The 20,193-nt window shown below is 43.5% G+C and overlaps 1 protein-coding gene across 3 annotated transcripts in view; it reads left to right on the top strand.

Moving 5' to 3' along the window:
* MCC (MCC regulator of WNT signaling pathway) overlaps nt 1–20,193 on the top strand; it is a 470,217-nt gene that overhangs the window by 365,293 nt on the left and 84,731 nt on the right. For all 3 annotated transcript variants that reach the window (XM_055298398.2, XM_063612914.1, XM_055298399.2), the window contains one exon: nt 5,206–5,348. In XM_055298398.2, coding sequence (XP_055154373.1) covers nt 5,206–5,348 — 143 coding nt within the window. The remainder of the gene's footprint in view (nt 1–5,205; nt 5,349–20,193) is intronic.

Below are 20,193 nucleotides of genomic sequence, written 5' to 3'. Positions count from 1 at the left end.
AGGAATCTTTAATAAACAATGAAATATCTTTTCCTTCAGTCGTGACATTACAGTTGACCCTTAAACAATGTGAGGGTTATAGGAGACAACCTAGGCAATATTCTTCATGGAGGCAAGGGCAAGGATTTCATGACAAAGACACCAAAAGCAATAGCAACAAAGCGAAAATTGACAAATGGGTTCTAATGAAGCTTAAGAGCTTCTGCATAGCAAAAGAAACTGTCAACAGAGTAAACAGACAACTTACAGAATGGGAGAAAATATTTGCAACTATACATCAAACAAAGGTCTGTCCAGCATCTATAAGGAACTTAAACAAATTTGCAAGAGAAAAACAACCCCATTAAAAAGTGGGCAAAGGACATGAACAGACATTTTTCAAAAGATATGCATGCAGCCAACAAGCATATGAAAAAAAGGTCAATATTACTGCTCATTAGAGAAATGCAAATCAAAACCACAATGAGACACCATCTTACACCAGTCAGAATGGCTACTATTAAAAAGTCAAAAAATAACAGATGCTGGTGAGGTTGCAGAGAAAAGGGAACACTTATACACTGTTGGTGGTAGGGTAAATGAGTTCAGTCATTGTGGGAAACAGTATGGCAATTCCTCAAAGAGCTAAAAGCGGAACTAGCGTTCAGCCCAGCAATCACATTACTACTGGGTATATACCAAGAGGAATATAAAGCCTTCTACTATAAAGACGCATGCATGCAAACGTTCATTGCAGCACTGTTCACAATAGCAAAGACATGGAATCAACCTAAATACACATCAGTGACAGATTAGATAAAGAAAATGTGGTACGTATATACCATGGAATACTATGTGGCCATAAAAAATACAAGCTCATGTCTTGCAGAAGATGGAGGGAGCCAGAGGCTATTAGCCTTAGCAAACTAATGCAGGAATAGAAAATCGAATACTGTGTGTGGGAGCTAAATGATAACAAATGGACATAAGGAGGGGAATAACAGACATTGGGGCCTACTTGTGGGTGGAGGCTGGGAGGAGGGAGAGGAGCAGAAAATATAACCATTGGGTATTGGGCTGGGTGATGAAATAATCTGTACAACAAACCCCCAAGACACGAGTTTACCTGCATAACAAACCTTCACATGTACTCATGAACCTAAAATAAGAGTTAAAAAAAACCCAACATTATGAGGGATAGTGGCACCAACCCCTACACTGTGCAGTTAAAAATCCACATATAGCTCATGACTCACCAAAAACTTAACTACTAATAGTCTACTGTTGACTTGAAGCCTTACAGATAACATAAGCAGTCAATTAACACATAGACTAGTATCTATTAGGTTACGTGAAAGCAGTTGCGGTTTTTTCCGTTACTTTCAAAAGCAAAACTGCAATTACTTTTGCATCAACCTAATGTATATATTTCATGCATTTATGACATTCCTTAAAAAATTTGTTTTTGTATTTCTAGGCTATACGATTCATCTGAGTTTTTTTCAAGTTGTCACAAATTTCCAAAAAATTTTCAGATATATTTATGGAAAGAAAATTTGCATATAAATGGATTCATGCAGCTCAAATACATGTTGTTCAAGGGTCAACTACATATTGTCTCATTGGTACAAAATTTAGGAATTAGGCTGTGCTAGTGGTTGCATAATGTTAGGTAAGTTGCCTCTCAAAGCCCCATTTGTCTTGTTTGTAAAATAAAGGTAGTGGTCCTGGCTAAAACAGTCTTTAAAATCCCTTCCAGTCTGCCAGCCTGTGACTTTTCTGCCACTGCTGGTCATTATATAGGCAAGTGTATAGGAGCATTTGTTATGTTGTTTAAGCTAGGAGCAAGCATTAATGGTTGCATCCCTTAAAGCAACTTGGATGTGCTTCACAGATGCTTCTACATGAATGAAACAATATGCATTTGGAATCTTGTGAGTTGACCCTTTATGTTCCAAGGAGAAACACCTGAGAACTTTGTAATTCCATTATTATAAACCTACCACTACAGAGTGTCACTTTCAACGTTTATGAGTTTATCAGAGCTGCTGTTTTTCTGGTGTTAAATGGACACTTTTTTTTCCATGTTTTTACATTTTCCTCTTTTTCATCACCCAGCATTAGCAGTTGGTGTTTTTTTGGGAGGCATTTTTTCCCCAAAGAAATAAGTTATTGCTTGAGAAGAATGCCTGTATATATAACAAACAGAAGTCATCTTGAGATGCTGTTGTGCTGTGTCATTAGCCACACATCCTCACCAGGCATCCTCTAGGCTGTGCGTGCAGAGCCACTGCAGAAAGCACAACTCAAAATCTTGTCTTTATAAAACTGCCAGGGACTCTTGGTGCTTTTTACTTATTCCATAGCTCTTGATGGAACAATGCTCCTGAATGGTAAAGAAGACCCCCAATCATCAGTCTACCATGCATACTGCAATCACAAATTGAGTTAGTTTACAGAGGACCCTCTGAGAATTGCTTTTGTCATTTCCCAGTCCCAGTTTCCAGCCCCCCTTTCGGGAATGATGCCAATGAGAGATAAGGATATGCAGCTCTATGATTTTTTACCAAAGTCAATGGGAGACACAACAGGGTGCATGAACTTTCTAATATTTAAGCTCAGTTTAACCTTTTTATACGTCACTCTTTGTGGCACAAAATCTTCCCTGTTCTCGCAAGGTAGCTTTCCACCTCTAATGACTATTTACTTTGTTGGCATGTGTCGTTTTTGTTCTAGAATACTTACAATGATTACCATAGCTGGAATGCGTTTCTCTTCTTCTCGTTTTATCTGTTTCCACACAAGATCTTGGCAACATTTACTCCTTCCTCTAAATTCCTAGACTTTCCACATTGTATTTTTATTTCTTCCATCTAACCCTGATTATTTGCATCCTCCGGTGCAATATATTTTCCTTTTGCTCAAACTGCCCAGTCAACAAGTAGTACGAGTGCCTCTCCAGCCTCATGTTTCCATCCTGTGCCATATTTTGGTTTCAGCCATAGTAAACCACTTGCTGCCCTCCAAGTTCTGCACGTTCGCAGCTCCTCTGAGCCTTTGCCTGTGCTATTCCACACTCGTGACCTAACTGAAATTGCCTCGAGACGGATCTTGAGCGCTGCTCCACCCAGGAGGTCTTCTCTGGTCACTCCCCACTGGCAGCCCCAGATATTCCACCTGTGTTCACCCACAGCATCCTTCTTGTGAACATCTTTGTCTCCTTGAAGACATCTGTGCAGTCTTTGTGTTCCTATCTTTGTTGTAGTGCTGAAATACATTGAATGGGAATTTTTAGTTTGCATTTTGTGACACAGAAAACCTACTGCTTAATGTGCTATGGTTCTCCTTCAGACTGCGCTCTGACCTCAGAAGGGAATGTTTCTACAATAATAGCTTCCCTTTCCCACACCTTCCCAATTCACTCCTTTATAAAGTTCAGCCTAGTAATCTCTAGAAGTAATTCTCTACAAAGCAGGAGATTTGGCAAGAAATATATGTTTTCGAATCTGCCAAGCCAGGAGGGTTTAAGGTGGCTATTAAAGATTTTACAAATGCCATTTATACCAAAGAAACGGCAGCAGCATTTATCACTTGCTTTCTTGGCTGCAAAAAAGTCTCGGCTGAGCTAAAGCTGATTACGTTGGCCATGCAACAAAGGTAATTTATTCATCATACACAAAATCTCTCTTAACTAAAATCAGAATTTTAAGTGCTGACTGAAAGGAGAGCTAATGTGTCTATCAGTGCACAATCATCCTGTAGACCAAAAAGGCACTTAAGAGTGCTTTTTAATCATTTTCTTTCCTAAACCTAATTATTGTTGACTTTTGTAGATGTCTAATAATTAACTTATTCATAGAACATTAGCCTGTATTTTTTTTTGTCTTCACCACTCTCTAATTCATATTTTTCATGTCATGGGGCTTTACATCTACATAAAGCTTTCCCAGTTTTCTGGGTAACTTTTATTAACAATACTTTATAAAGCATGGGCTCAGCTGAATCCCTTTCCTGGGAGAAATTTAGTATCTTAAGAGAACCAAGATTTCTGTTCTTCACATTTCTCTGATTTATAGATGTGTCTCCCGCTTGCCTTCCTAAACCCTAATGATCACCAGTCATCATCTTGGTCCACCCAGAATCCAACACTGTAAACTTTCTTCTCCTCTGGTTGTTGACAACTTAAAATGAATGCCAGGCTGAGATTTCTGATTCCTAGCTTTCTTCACAGACAACCTGCCCTTGAAGCTGAGCAGACCCAAATGGGCATTCCACTCCTATTTAAATCCCCTGACAGTTTCCCCTACTGGTTCACTTGCAAAATAGATCCTTCAAAGAGGGTTCATTTTGCTGTCTCCATACCTGTGTCCAGTGTATGTGTGGTGATGGTGGTGGTGTGGGAAGGGGGCAGTGCATGTGCTCTGAAATACGCACTGCAATTCTAAGTTTCTCAGCTTGCTAATAGTACAGTGAAGAGACCAGAGGTTGAGGGACCTCTGAAGGGCTGAGAAGAGGTAGATGTGTGTATACAAATAAAACACGGTGGGGTTTAAATGTTGTCTTCTTGTTAGCAAGTGCAAATTAAAGGAAATAGACCGTTCAGTGGTGTTCTCTCATTCAGTGCTCTGTGTTCTCCTCATTGCATCCTCTCTTCCTACCCCCCAGTTCTACCTACTTTCTTTGGGAAGTTAGCCTAGTCTTTCTTATACATGCTGATCCATATACCTTTCAAAAAAGTCTAGTTTGATCTGCACAGATGAGGTTCTGGTTTCCCAACAGCTCCAACCCCATCTCCAAACTCCAGCCTCCTTCAAGAAGGAAGCTGCTGTGGGCCCCTCCAGGTGGTAGAGCATGCTGTTTCTGTGTGCTAGACTCTTAGTTATTTGGTTCACAGTAGCCTCAGTTCTTTTTCCCCTCGGAATTTGAGGAGGTGAAGAAATCTAGTTTCTTCAGTAATCTTTAAAGGGGAAGAGTTTCTGCAGGCTGATAGATGAATCTCGTTTGGTATACAGGTATGTTATGTGCACACAGAGGCAACCTTTCATCTTCACTCACTGACCATAGATGTGACTATCTATTTGGCCTGGGAGGAATCCTGGTCCCTGTGGCCTGGGAGAGAAATCTGTTTTCTCTCTGAATGTCTTTTTCTTGTCCTTAAAAGACATATTCTCTAGGGGATTGTCTTATATCCTCTGTCAGTGGTGGCCAACTCTCCTTTTTTCTCAGGGAGGAAGATGAGTACTCAGAACTGCGATCAGAACTCAGCCAGAGCCAACACGAGGTCAACGAGGACTCTCGAAGCATGGACCAAGACCAGACCTCTGTCTCTATCCCCGAAAACCAGTCTACCATGGTCACTGCTGACATGGGTGAGTCTGCCTGCCCTTACCACCAAGCCAGAGTTTGGTTTCTGGATTGTAATAGAAATTTTGGAAATGTGAGGCAGCCTGAATTAAAATTTAGTTTTTCAAGGAGTTTGCTGAGTGGATGAAGTCACATGTATTTCAGTCCCTTACACATTACTTTGTTAGTCAAAATGGAACTGAAGCTTTCTGCTCTGATACAATTGTGATTCAAACATAAGTCACTTCTATTTGAAAATTCTGGAAGTAGGGAACCAGTTTAAAAGGCTATTGCAGTATTCCAAATTACAGTAATATCTGAACTATGATGGTGGGAATGGAAGGGATGGGATGGGGGCCAACACAATGCAGTGGAAGAACCCCAGTAGGTTTTAACAACTACTTAGATTGGGCAAGAAGGAGGAATCCAAAATGACTCCAATGTGTTGTTCCTAAGTGACTAAGAGAATGATCATATATTCCTCAGGAAGTTTTTTTGAGAAGTGAGTTGGGAAATAGTCATATTATGTTTGAGGTTGTAGAGAAATATCCATGTGTAAAATACCTGGTATGATTTATTTTACTGCAGGGTGTGACCTACTATTGGGTCTTGAAATTATATGAAAAAGTATTTTTAAATGAAAGCTGATAGGAAAGCAAGTGACAATATTGTTTCATGAAATTTGTTTCTTGCATCTTTGTAGGCAGTAAGTTGCCAAATGAGTGTTCTAACTGGGTTGCAGTCAAAATGTTACAAAACTACTGGTCTTGCCTACCTGGATATTTGGAAAGAGATCGAGGTTGAGGGAAGCGGCTTTGAAGTTATCTGAACTAAGGTGATCCCTGTGGTTGAAGGGTGTGGAGTCAAAAGAGGGAGGAGCAGCATATCTTAGGACAGACATGTTTACATGTATGGGAAAGATGGAAAAAGAACCAGGAGAAAGAAGAGGTACATATAGTCAGTTTTCTTGAGTTTTATAATGAGTTTTTCTTGGAAGTTAAAACTTTGTTGGGGAGAGGGATTTTAATCAAAGATTACGTATTTGGGTTTAATTAAAATCCTATAAGTGCTACAACATTATGGAACACAGTACTATGAGAGTGTATCCAAAGAAATTTGATTCAGTCTAGGGTTACAAGAAGGCTTCCTCTAGGAAGGCGTTTGACCTCAGAGCTGGAGGATCAGTAGGTATTAAGCAGGTCAAGGAAGGGAATAGCATCCAGTGAGGGAGAGGAATGCATTTAAGGAGGTGACTGAAGATCATCATGGATGGAGGACACAGAGGTGTGAGGGGGGCTGGAGAGGTAGGCAGGAGCTAGGCCATGCAGAGTCTTACAGGCCATGACAGAGACCATGTTTGGCCTTTACCCAAAGATCCACAAGAAGCTACTGAAAGATTTTTTAATGGTGGGGGAAGAGAATGAGATAATCAGATTTGCATTTTGAATCAATCACTGTGTAGTGTGGAGAAAGAATCCATAGATGAAGAATGAGTTGGGGAGGCTAGCTTGGAAACTATTGCAGAAGTCTAAATGGGCAAAATTGTTGCTCGGATTAGGGTGGTGGCAGTTGAGATTTAATAAAGATGTAAAATTGGCAAGATTTGCTGAAGGATTGGAAACCAATTGAAGGTGGGGGATGTGTATGCCCCATAAGAGTTTGTTTGTACAACAGATGGACAACAGGGCCACTCGCCGATAGGGCACATAGGAAGTAGGACCAGGTGGTTTTGCTTTGAGTTTTGTTTTGCTTGGGCAGGAACTATATGATAGGTGGAGATCGTGTGTTTTGTTTGCCCATGGGTTTATAGTGTCTTGAAGTATTTGAGCGGAGATGCTTCAGAAGGCAGTAGGCATTCAGATAAAACACCAAGAGGAGAGACCTGGGCTGAAGAAAAGCAGCTGGGAGACATCAGGGTGTTTGCAGATGATAACTGTTGACTCTGTCATTGCCCCATTTGTATCCTACTATCACGTTGACATTTTAAATTATGTAATAGTATTTATTTGCTTGACTGATTCTCCCACTAAATTCCACTAGGCAGAAGCATGTTTGTTTCATCTCCTAGTATATCTTCAGAGGTTATCACAGGGCCTGGCACATAACATGTGTTTAAAGATAGTAGTGGGAATGAATGAATGAGGTAATCAACCAATCCACCAGTCAGCCAGCCAAAGATGAAGGAATAAAATGAGGAGGGTGGTATTCTGGAAGCCAGTGGGGCAGAGGAGGCTCTAATAAGGAAGGAGCGATCAGTAGTCTGGATTGCATCTAAGGCCAAATAAAATACATTGAAGCCATTGAGAGCTGTATGTTGGTACAGCTTAAGCCAGGCAGAAGTATGTTGAGGAGTGAAGACACTTCCCCCAACTAAACTGAACCCAGACCCCGGGCTTTATGTTACAATACACACAACTCCCTGCAACCAGACCATGCATGTGCCAAGTTCACACCAGCATGCTAAGTTCATACCAACGTGCTAAGTTCATACAGTCATCATAAATCTCTAACCCTGGCAGCCCCAAGCTTCAGGACTCTGTCTTCCGCCTTAGACAGCCAGACAGATTTAAACAGCCTAGAAATTGCTAATCATTGTAGAGTGTCAGCTGTATACTGATCCCTCCATTCCCTTCTCTCAAATTGTATTTTATGGAATTAATGAGTGACCTGCACTCCAACAAAGTTCCATAATTAAATAAGTTTGGGAAGTGCAGGGATAAACCCACTTACATGGATGTCTTTCCTGTGGGGCTTCTTGGACCTCCCGACATGAGGTGGTGTCTGTAGCACTGGTCCTTGCACAGAAGCCAGCATCCGCCGGTCTGCACCATGGGGCATCCTCATTTTCCCAAACCATTCTTTTCATTCTGTCCCTCATTTAAAAATACATGGGTTAATTATAACTGGTGGTAGCCTCTTTCCTGAGAAGACTGAGTTCCTGGAGGGGAGTGACCTTCCCTGCCCAGTGTTGACACATGTTCTCTGCCCACACATAGAAGCTTTTTTTTTTTTTCATTTAGTCAGCAAACTCACTTGGGGCTGTGCTAGGTACTGGGGATGAAAGACAGAATCTGCTGTCAGGTCACTGTGCTCCCACCCTCAAATCCTTCAAGCCTAGAGTGACTTCTAGATTCCTCAACACGCAGCCAACAGGGCACTCCCTGCTTCTGGCCTCCTTGGCCATTTGTCCTGTTTTTCTTCCAGCTCCAGCCACTGGCTTGCTGTTCCTCCAGCCTGAGCTGCTCCTGCCGGGGGCTCTGTGCTGGCTGTTCCTTCTGCCTGGAGCCCTCCTTCCTCAGCAGCTGTCTCCACAAAGGCCCCCCGCCCTCCGCTCTAGAGTCACGCCTCATCCCTCACTTTCATGCAGCCACTTGCTTCCCTTTCCCTGCTTCATTTTCTTTCATAGCATGGACCACTCCCTGAGGATGGATTGTGTTTGTACTCATTTCCTTGTGTGTTATCAAGCTTTATCTGGCTGTCATGCCAGAGTGCAGGCTCCACGCGGGCAGGGACTTTACCTGCCTAATTTACCAGCATAGCAGTTCCTGCGCGTAGGAGATACTCAAATACTTGAGCAGCAGTGAATGAACCCCATCCTAGGCTCACAGTTCTTTGGAGGATGCAGACAGGTCCACAGGGAAGACCTCACAGTGCAGTTAGGACTCCATAGCAGGCCTGCAGTGGCCCTGGCGATAACCTCGGGGAGGGACACGGAAGAATGCTTCCCAGAGGTCACAGCCAAGCAGGAATCTGGGGCTGAGTGGGGTCGGAGCCCATGAGGAGGAGGGTGCACTGGGCAGGGGCAGCTCTGCCAGATCCCCCAGGAGGACAAACACTTGGGCACAACACGGAAGAGTTCGTTAAAGCTGCTCACACAGTGCCGTCAGTGTGTTTGTTCATCGGCACTGGCCGTCTGCCTCTTCTTATTCCTTCTCCATTTTCCGATTAAATTTCTTCAACAGGGAAAAAAGCTTCCATATATAAGCACCATTATAGGAAATCATTTAAAAGTAGCCATTTCATTATAGTTGCTATATTTGCATACCTGCATTAGTAACCCAGAGGTTTTCTTGAGCTGCAGAATTTGCTGCAGTATATTTGCTGATCTCCAAAGATAACAGGACTAAGTCCAGCCTATCCGCTTCATCAAAAAGCACTTTTCTTTTGTTTTCATACCCCACCCATCAGAGTCCAGCTGCCCCTTCAGTAGGCTGGTTCCTGGACACTGTCTTCCAAGCCTGGAGGAATAAACGATCCGATTAAAAAGTGCTTTGACTTACCTAAGCAGTCAAATAAAGGAGAAAGGTGCCAGCCTCTGTGACATTGCATGTTTTTTTAAAAAAAATTACCTCTTATCAAACTTGGTCCACAATTGTTCAGAAAATAAAGGTAATTAAGTGGACAAAGCCAAGGTAGGAGTTATTGCTTAGAGTTTTTATGCCCTCCATCTGGCAAAGGTTCGCTGTTAAAAGAGAGGGTGGGTATACCAACTAACATGCTTTGCTCACTTACCCTGTGTCAAGCATTTACACGCATCTCTCATGTTTAATCCCCAACCTGGAAGGACGCCCTGGAGGTCTCCTCATCTGTAAAATCAGGGTAATGAAGTTTGGAGAGGGTAAGTCGCTTGTCCAAGGCCACACAGCCAAGAAGTTGTTTTTGTTGTTGCCGCCTGTGTTTCTATAGATGGCTTTCCTTTGATACTCCTCAGTTTAAACAGGAAGACATGCAAGTGGTTGATGTCATTTGCTTACTGCAGTCCTTTGAGGTCTCTAGGGCTGATGGGGGAATTAGGGAGCAGCTGTGTGATGACAAGCACCTGGCTTAATAGCGAAGCATTTGCAATCAGATTTTGCGGCCCTTCATATTAAAATAGAAACAACACTCTTGGACCCAATGATTCTGTGTACTGCAATAGAGCAGAGCACAGATGTGTGCACACAGGCTCATTGCATCATGCATGTTAGAGCATGTTTGCTGTCCTTTCCTGCGGACCATATTCCCACCTCTGTTAATGCAGCAGCAGTGCTTTTCTGGAGCAACTGTTTCCAAAACAAACAAAATCCCTGATTGTATGGGCCTTTGCACAGCCAGTGAAGCATTCTGTTATTTTGAGATCTCTTCTGATTTTGGGTGAGAAATTTTTATTTTTCTGGAATTTATCAATATCAAACTGTTAAAAAAAAATCAAACTATTATACCCTCAAGGTTGAAATATCAAACCATTATACCCTGAGGGTTGAGGTTTATACCCTTAGAGTTGAAATCTACTCTTATACCCACAAGGTGTTCTGTACATAGAATACCTTGCTTTCTGGTGTGAGCACTTAGATTTTTCCTCTGTATGAATAGGTTTTGGAGGACAACCAAGGAAGAATTTACACATGAAACCTGGTTTTTTGGTGCAGTTGTGACTGTGAAATATGTTCGATGCTAAAGCCAGATTTTCCTGGCTTACTGGCTGATGAGGCTTAATGGCTTCAGGAGAAAATGTTTACAAGTGTCAAGCAGCCACTCAGAGTGAGGAGAGAGGGTCGGGGCAGAGAAAGGCAGCCCTGCCTCTGCCAAAAACAGTTTTTGCAGACCTGGAGAAAAGTGTTTACACAGGTAAGGCAGGCTGTCTGGCGAATACTCACTTTTTGCTAGGAATGAGGTGGCTAGATAGTCAGTGATCCTCTAGTCCACAGACTGAAAAGGTTAGACCAGACTGAAAGTTGTACTCTCATTCGTGTAACAGGCCAAGCCCTTTGTTACCTTTTTCTTTTCTTTATGTGGGCAACTTAATTTCTCTGGAGAGGGTCATAATAGGGATCATCCCTGAGAACCAGTTAACAGTTTGAACATTGATTCACTGGGGCACTCTCTGTGTTTTCTCCTAGGGATCTGAGCCTGGTCAAATGAGACCTGTCTGCAAATGGTAGCAGAGCTAAGCGACTGAGGAGAACCCCCTGAAGTCTTTCCAGAATCTTCCTTAGAGTAACCAGGGTTGAGAGCAGGAAAGGTTATTGTTCTACTTCAGTTTGTGTTACTTTGGAATATTTTCCCCAAATTCTGCTGTTCCATAACTTTTCAGTCCCCGAAAGAGACTTGGGATATAAGATGGAAATGGAAAGGCATTAATCTACAGCATTTACTCAAAATGAGCTCCCATAATTCTTGGGATTCATGAACTCCTCTTCTATTAATAACATAAACAGTCTTAATTTTCTAAACAGACCATGTCTTCTAAGGTTGATTTGGTTTTAGTTATTTGAAATTCATGACATAATTTTTCTTAAAACCAGCATTATAATAAAGGAGTGTTAGCTCCTGAAACCAGCCTCAGAAAGCCTATGTAATCTGTCATGGAAATAACTTTGGGACCTTTCTAGTGTTGTTACCGCATCCTCAGCCATCACTGTGAACATTGCTGCTATGAGAAAATATTTTGTAGATGACATTTGGATGCCAGAACCACATCTTCCCCCTCCTCCTGGTGGCGTGGAAATCCTCTCACTCCTGTTAGCATGAGGGCCACAGGGCCCGAGATGAGTGCTAATGGAAGATCCACTGTTTGCTCTCAAGGGCAGGAGACAGCCTATCTGAAGAGGATCTGGAGCTGCTGCAGGTGACCCAGGCAGTAAGAAAGGGCCATTTGGACTGGAGGTTAGTGAGCCTGGGGGAGAGTGGGCAGAAGTGAGGCCTGAGAGCTGGGCTGTGGTCAGTGATGATAGAGAGCCATGGAGGCATAGTGAAGGAGTTGGAATTTATCCTCTAAACATACTTGTAACTATTTCTTCAAGATTACTTCCCAAAGATATTGAATGATTAAGTCTTTTCTTATATATTGTCAGTTGCTGTCTCCTCTCTACCCCAAAGATTTCCTCTCATCCTCTGCAAAACTGGGTATCATTCTTATTTTAAAGCTGTGCCATTTCAGGTGATCAGTAGTCAAATAAGTAAAATGATTATATGTAGATTTGAACTTTTTTTCACATATGTGTGAAACAGAACTTTTCTGCCACTGAGGCTGGAGGTGGATGGCTAGGAGTTATGTGGGGGTGCTGTGACAGAGCAGAGCAGGGGATCCTAGATGGGCACCAAGGCCAGTAGAGGCTCGCAGTCCTGGAGGACAGCTTCCTGGAGGTGATGTTAGGTTATCTTCCTTATCTCTTCACATTTATGACCGAGTTTGTTGTTTCACAGAAACAAACTGTGTCAGAAATCTAAAGTGACAACAGTGAAAATGAAAACAAATCTCCAGCTGGTAAGATTTTACTAAAATAGAAGTCCTGAAAATGCAGCCTCGATTGCTTTGAGAAAAGAAACAGAGATCTATAGTCAGAATGTGGTGGGGTGGCATCTTTCACTTCTGAGGCCCCCCACCCTGACTTTGAAATAGGAAATTTTCCTTGACCCCTTCTCAGGCCTCGTGACAGGGGTGCCTCGCGACAGGGGTGCTTTGCTTACTCAGCCTGCAGCTCTCAACCCCTCAAGGGAGGAGGAGCACAGAGGTGAGCGGGTGCAGGGGCCGGAACAAGTGCTTTTGAGCACCAGCAGGAGCAAAACTCCGTGATGGCCCCACAGTAGCATCTCTTGGGGGAGGACCTGTGACCCCCAAAGCCCCAGAGGGCATATGTTATAGTGCTCTTTTAGCTTTGCTGTTCGTGGACAGCTTAAGTGTTAAACAGCTCAGTGGGCCCTCTCCCTTTTCATATGAGGCAGTTGTTCACCACCACTGAAGGCAGTAGGTCAGTGTGACACCCTTTAGCATCTGCACCCATGGCACCCAAGCTCTTCTTTGGCATCCAGGAAAAATCAGGTCTTATGAAGAATTGAAGGGCGGTGAATACAGAGGACTTTATTGCCAATAAAAGTGGCTCTCAGCAGGAATTGAGCTAGAAGGGGGATGGAACGGGAAGGTAATCTTCCCCTGGATTCTGGCTGTCGCCAGCCGGACTCCTCTCCGAAGCAATGGTGTCAAGCCATCGCTCTGAAGTCAAGCTGCTGCTCTCTGACCTCAAACCACAGTCTCTGACATCCAGCTGCTTCTCCTCTTCTTCCCTTCTCTGCTCTCTGCCAGTCAGGTCAGAGTTTTTATGGGTATAGGATGTGGGGCGGGGTAGCCCATGGGTGATTTTTGAAAAGGCAGCATTCCAGCGGAGAAAAAAGGTTGCATGTTCCCGCTTTGGCTCATGATTATAGGCTTCAGGGTGGGGCTTCGCCAGGGACCCTGCCCTTTTCTGCCTAGAATTTCTCTGCCTCCTGTCCCTGTCAACTTGTGCCTGTGTACTTGGTGATCATTTGGATGTGGAAGACACACTTGCAGGAGAGCTCTCCAGTTCTGGTGGCTGCACTGAGAATCGGTCATCTTGTGCTCTCCACATTAAATCTCCACTGCAGCATATCCAGACCATGTGAGACCTTCTTGCCTAGAATGTTGAAGTATGTGTTTTCTCAACTTTTTATTTTAAAAATCTTCAAACTTACAGAAAAGGTAAAACAAACCTCCATAAACCACTCATCTTAGTCAACCAATTGTTAACATTTTGCCACATTTTGATTTTTTTCTCTCTCTTGCTCTCGTTTGTGTTTGTGTATACGTTTTTTTCTAAGCCATTTAAAAGTTGCAGATGTCGTGATGCTTCACCCCCTAAAGGCATATGTGTAAACCTCTTAAGAAGGAACCTTCTCCTATAATAAACACAGTACCTTCATCATACCTGAGAATTTTACCACTGATGAAGCATTGACGATCCACAATCCATATTCAAATTTCCCCAGTTATCCTATTAATGTCCTTGGTTGCTTTTGTTTAGTCCCAGATCCAGTCAAGGCTCACACATTATATTTAGTTTTCATGTGTTTTGACTCTCCTTTAATCTAGAACAGATCCTCCCTCCTGCTGTTTTGTCTCTCGTGACATTGCCATTTTGAGGACGTCAGGTTAGTGGTATCATAGAATGTCCCCCAATCTGATGATTTGATTGTTTTCTTACAAGACTTGAGGTTAGCTTTTTTTTTTTTGCAAGAACATATGTGCGTTATGGTCCTCATTACCATGTTGCAGCAGGAGGTTCCTAATGTCAGTTTGTCCATTATAGGTGATACTGAGGAGTTTTTAGACTGCCACAACATTGTTCTCATAAGTCCTCTTGTCTTAGGTAGACAGAGGCAACATGGGACACAAAGCAAGGGGTAACCTCTGTGGATACTCTTTCTCCCTTCCTCCCAGACCCTTCAGTCTTCTCTTTGGTGTTCAGCCCTAAAAGTTGACTATTCTGTTTTCTAATTTTCTGAGTTACTTTGTTCGGTTTGTGTTTGTTGCTCGATGGAATTAAAGAGGGCCTTGCTGTATGCAGAGTACAGAGGAATGCTCAAAGCAACAGCCCTCCTGGTTTCAGCCGTAGAGCTACAGCAAGATCTGAAGTGTTACATCCCTGGGATATAACAGCTTGCCTTCACAGGAAGTCTGTGTTGATGCTGAAAGAATCTGTAGGTCTTTCTCCCACTTTGAATTGCTTTACCAGGCATGGTGTGTGCCCAGTCGGAAAAGAGGGGTGGGTGGTGTGCGCTGGCCCTCGGGAGGCGGCAGGGATATGGTGAATGGCCAGTCTTGCTACAGCCCACATTGTAGCAGGCGTACAGCTGCTTCTGTTTCTTAGCCTGGCTAAAATTCTCTGTGGCTTATGTCTCTAACTTCACTGACAACTTTCTACCTTGGGGATCTTAATTGAAAGCTTTCTGCCTTATTAGCAGGCTGTCATAATGTCATTTGATATGTTTTAAATTTGATACTTGATTAACAAGTAAATTAACAAAAACTTGGGACTTGAAAAAGTTGGCTTATAAAAAGTCTTCCATTTATTTTACATGTTAATCTCATCCAGTGTCTGTAGAGCACATGTTCCGTGCCCAGCACTGTGAGTCTCTGGGAACACACTGTTGAATGAATGAAATCACCAACTTTTAGGGCTGAGTGCCAAAGGGCTGGGAAGCCTTCCTGGAAAATGAGATTTCAAGGCTGTATTAGTCCGTTTTCACACTGCTATAAAGAACTACCTGAGATTGGGTAATTTATAAAGAAAAGAGGTTTAATTGACTCACAGTTGCACAGGCTGTACAGGAAGCATGACTGGGGAGGCCTCAGGAAACTTACAATTATGGCAGAAGGTGAAGGGGAAGCAAGCACATCTTACATGGCCAGAGAAGGAGGAAAAAGAGAGACAGGGGAGGTGCTACACACTTTTAAACAACCAAGTCTCATGAGAACTCACTATTACGAGAAGAACACGGGAGAAGTCTGCCCCCATGATCCAGTAACCTCCCAACAAGCCCCTCCTCCAACATTGGCGATTACAATTCAGGATGGTTTTTGGACAGGGACACAAACCCAAGCCCTATCAAAGGCAAAGCTTGATAAAGACCCAGCATGGAAGGCTTCCAAACTAGACAAATACCTAACCACTAGTGTGAAGCGAGTACCGATCCCCTGGAGCATGTGTTTTTGGAAACTGGGACCATACTTTGGAGCAAAGTCATTCTGGTAAAGAGGGGACTGCTTGGTTGGAATCAGGTGGACCAGGGGAGATGTTTGTAACATCTCACCTGTCGGAGCTGCGCTTTTATTTGAGTTAGGATTTTTACAGGGATTGTTTGTTTAAAAAAGCAACTTTTAACACCTGATTCTAAATGAACCAACTCTGAAGTAGTTAATGGTGTCATCTCTGGGCATAGGCATAGCCGATCCTGAGTAAGAAAGAAGAAAACCAGCTTTGCCCACTGGTGTGTGTTTAAGCCAGAAGGCTCATTAGGATTCTTAGTTTTCATAGCCATGAATGTCCTCTTACCTCCTTTCCAGATTTCCAAAGTATAGTAAGTCCTCAACGTCTTTGATAGGTTCCTGGAAAATGCAACTTTAAATGAAATGATGTGTAATGATACCAGTTTTATGGTTAATTGATATAATCAAGAGTTAAGTTCCTGTAGTGTATTTGTGGTTACTGAAACATTAGTGAATTTCTAAATAGAGACCCAAAGCACTTCTAATATTAAATGTGGGAATAAACTTGAGCTATATGTACATTTAGGGCAGATTAATAAAAATCAGGGAGATAATTATTTAACCCCTTATTCCAGGTCAGTGTCGCAGGTAGCTGAGGCCTATCCCAGGAGCTCAGGGTGCTGGATGGGAACCCACCCTGGCCAGGTGCCATCCCATCGCAGGGCACACACATTCATTCTGTCTCTGTCTCTCTCTGACTGGGACTATTTAGACACACTAATGAACCTAATGTGCTGAGCTTTGGGGTGGGGTGTAGGGGAAACTGAATACCCAAAGATAAACCACACAGCCATGGGGAGGGGACAGTGTGCAAACTCCACACAGACAGTGGCCCCAGCTGGGAATCCCTGTTGCCCTACTCATCTATGTTACAATGAGACGATGTTGAACAAAATGTTATTTGAGGACCTGCCATATGTGGGTCTTTCCCCAAACAGCAACATAAAAACCTAAGACTCCGGTTCTCATTAGAAAAATATAACCTGAGTTGTGTATTCTTAAGCTCTTATCAGGAGGCCAACTGAGGAAAATTGCATTTAGAAAAGAGGAAAAGGGCAGGAGGAGCCACGGACTTGGGCGGAGGCGGGCAGAGCAGAGGAGCACTGTGGGTTGGGCGTGCTGAGTCCTGGGGTCTGCAGCTGGCCCCTCCGCAGATGGCTGTGGTTGAGAAGCTGGGCCCTGCATTTCTACATCTTCTCATTTTACAAGGATAGCCATAAATTTTCACAATTTTTAAAATGTTGACAGTTAACTCAAAAACTGTTTTAAAAATAAAAAAGGCCATGCCAGACGCCATAGCCCTATCCCATATGAGAGCACATCTTTGGCTGCAGGTGGCTGGTTTGCATCTGCCGGCCAAAGGGAGAGGTCCGTTCCATCCAGTCTTCTGGGTCCTGTTCGGTATTATCAGACAACTTTGAAGACTGAGTGCCAAGATTATGTGAGCCTAGCACTCCCCAGAGTTCCCTTTACCTTGTGCTTTAAATGGTCTACAACTTTAATTTTAACTGAAGATTAACATAAGAAGAAACCATATGAAATCCGCATATGTGTGAAACTGGCTGAGGAGACTGGCATCACGTCACTTCACACCACGTATGAAGTACCGTGTACCTAAATCCTTGTAGCATCTGTTGCCAAAAACACCTTGTCTCCCTTGTGAAACCGGAATGCTTCCTCCTTTCTGTCAGGAGATAATTCATATTTGCTCAGGCTGCCAGGAAGCTCAAGGCTAGCTGGAGGAGTCAGCCCTCAACTGTGTCAGCCTCCGTTTGCTCCCAGCCTTTCCCTGATCCAGTCACCGTGTCTTCCCCTTGTTTGTGGCTGCTTGTGATAAGCAACCTCAAATTCTTGTTTGGAAAGGGGCCCAGTACAAATAAACTTAAAGGAATGTGTATTTGCTACCAAAGGCCTCCTCTCTGTCTCCTGGACATAGAACAGTTTCCTTTGATGCATAAAGCACAGCACAGGTAGCTCACGCCTGTAATCCCAGCTACTTGGGAAGCTGAGGTGGGAGGATTGATTGAGCCCAGGAGTTCGATACTAGCCTGGACAATGTAATGAGACCCTGTCTCTGGAAAAAAAAATTAATAATAATAATAATAATTTTTGAAATAAAAAAATAAAGTACAGCAGAAGCTGAGGGAGAAAGCCAGTGGGCCTGCCTTAGCTGCCCTTCATGGAGTTGCATGGCAGTGGAGGCCAGGGTTTTTCCAAAGAGTACATTACTCCCCCTTGTCCTTAGACTTCCCATATCTCTTTCTTCCTTCTCTTTCTCTCCAACCCACAGGGGAAAAATTTTTTTAATTAAATTACAATACCTCAAATCCTTTCTGAATGTACTGCCATTCTTGAAGGTTACTGTTTTCCATTTCATATATGCCTATTTGCTTATATCTCCTCATTTTACTCACTGAAATACATTTATTATATTTATTGTGGTAACATAAACATGAAATTTACCATGGTAATCATTTCTAAGTGTACAGTTCAGTGGCATTCACAGAGTTAGTGTGACCATCACCACCACCCATTTCCAGGACGTTTTCATGCCAACGTAAACTCTGTACCCATTAAGCAATAACTCCCGATTCTCACATCACCCCCACCCCTGATAAACTTTATCTCCTGTCTCTGCATTTGCCTCTTCTAGATACCTCATGTTAGTGGAAATATTTGTCATGTTGTGTCTGATGTATTCTAATTAGTATAATGTTTTCAAGGTTCATGTTGTAGCATGTAAAAGAATTTTATTTCTTTTTTAAGGCTGAATAACATTACATTGTATTAAGAGACCACATTTTGTTCCTTCATCTGTCAGTGTACCCCTGGGCTACTTCCACCTTTTGGCTACTGTGAATAATGCTGCTGTGAACATTGGGATACAATTATTTGAGTCACTGCTTTTTGGTGTTTTTGTTAAACATAGAATTACCATGTGATCCAGCAACTCTGCTCCTATACTTAGGACCTACTGTGGCACCTTATGCCACAGACTCTGAAAGACAGTTCTGTCTGGAGCTATGTGGATGCTGGCGGTGAGTGGTGATAAGTGCTTGGTACCTTGAGGTAGTACCTTGTTGACGGGGGACACAGAGTACCTGCTCCAGGAGGCCCAGTCTCCTCGTCCTCCTGTGAGGCTCCAAACAGGGAAAATTAGCAATGGACAGCCAAGTGCCAACTGGTCACTGATGGGCCTGTGTGAAGCCACAGTGCAGAGCTCTGCAGCACAAACTGGAGTTTGTGGGGTTCATCACCTCACCTGTGTTTTTATACATTGAGCTTCCTGTGACCAAAGAAAGCGTGCGGGCCGGGCGCGGTGGCTCACGCTTGTAATCCCAGCACTTTGGGAGGCCGAGGCGGGCGGATCACGAGGTCAGGAGATCGAGACCACGGTGAAACCCCGTCTCTACTAAAAATACAAAAAAATTAGCCGGACGTGGTGGCAGGCACCTGTAGTCCCAGCTACTCTGAGAGGCTGAGGCAGGAGAATGGCATGAACCCAGGAAGCGGAGCTTGCAGTGAGCCGAGATTGCGCCACTGCACTCCAGCCTGGGCGACAGAGCGAGACTCCGTCTCAAAAAAAAAAAAAAAAAAAAAAAGAAAGCGTGTGTAGCCCTCCTTGCTTTGAAGGGCAGATATTCTTTAGAGTCTGTGCATCAATGTAAATGACCTCACGTCTTGCCAACACTCTGCCTTGTGTCTGCACTGTGTTATCTATGGTTACTTCCCTTTTCTTTTTTTTTTTTTTTGAGATGGAGTCTCGCTCTGTTGCCCAGGCTTAGAGTGCAATGGCTCGATCTCAGCTCACTGCAACCTCCACCTCCCGGATTCAAGCAATTCTCCTGCCTCAGCCTCCTGAGTAGCTGGGATTACAGGCGCGCACCACTACGCCCTGCTCGTGTTTGTATTTTTAGTAGAGACAGGGTTTCACCATGTTGGTCAGGCTGGTCTCAAACTCCTGACCTTGTGATCCACCCGCCTCAGCCTCCCAAAGTGCTGGGATTATAGGAATTAGCCACCACACCCGGCCACTTTCCTTTCTTTTTTTTTTTTTTTTAATATAAGAGCGTTACGTGTTGCTCTGTTGCCCAGGCTGGAGTGCAGTCTCGGCTCATTGCCACCTCCACCTCCTGGGTTCAAGTGATTCTCCTGCCTCAACCTCCATTACAGGCGTGCGCCACCACACCTGGCTAATTTTTGTATTTTTAGTAGAGACAGGGTTTCACAATATTGGGCAGGCCGATCTTAAACTCCTGATCTCAGGTGATCCACGCACCTCGGCCTCCCAAAGTGCTGGGATTACAGGAGTGAACCACTGTGCCTGG

Source organism: Symphalangus syndactylus, chromosome 11, assembly GCF_028878055.3.
Source record: "Symphalangus syndactylus isolate Jambi chromosome 11, NHGRI_mSymSyn1-v2.1_pri, whole genome shotgun sequence".
Lineage (NCBI taxonomy): Eukaryota > Metazoa > Chordata > Mammalia > Primates > Hylobatidae > Symphalangus > Symphalangus syndactylus.
Note: the sequence above shows the minus strand (reverse complement) of the source record. Positions and strands in the feature narration are given on the sequence as shown.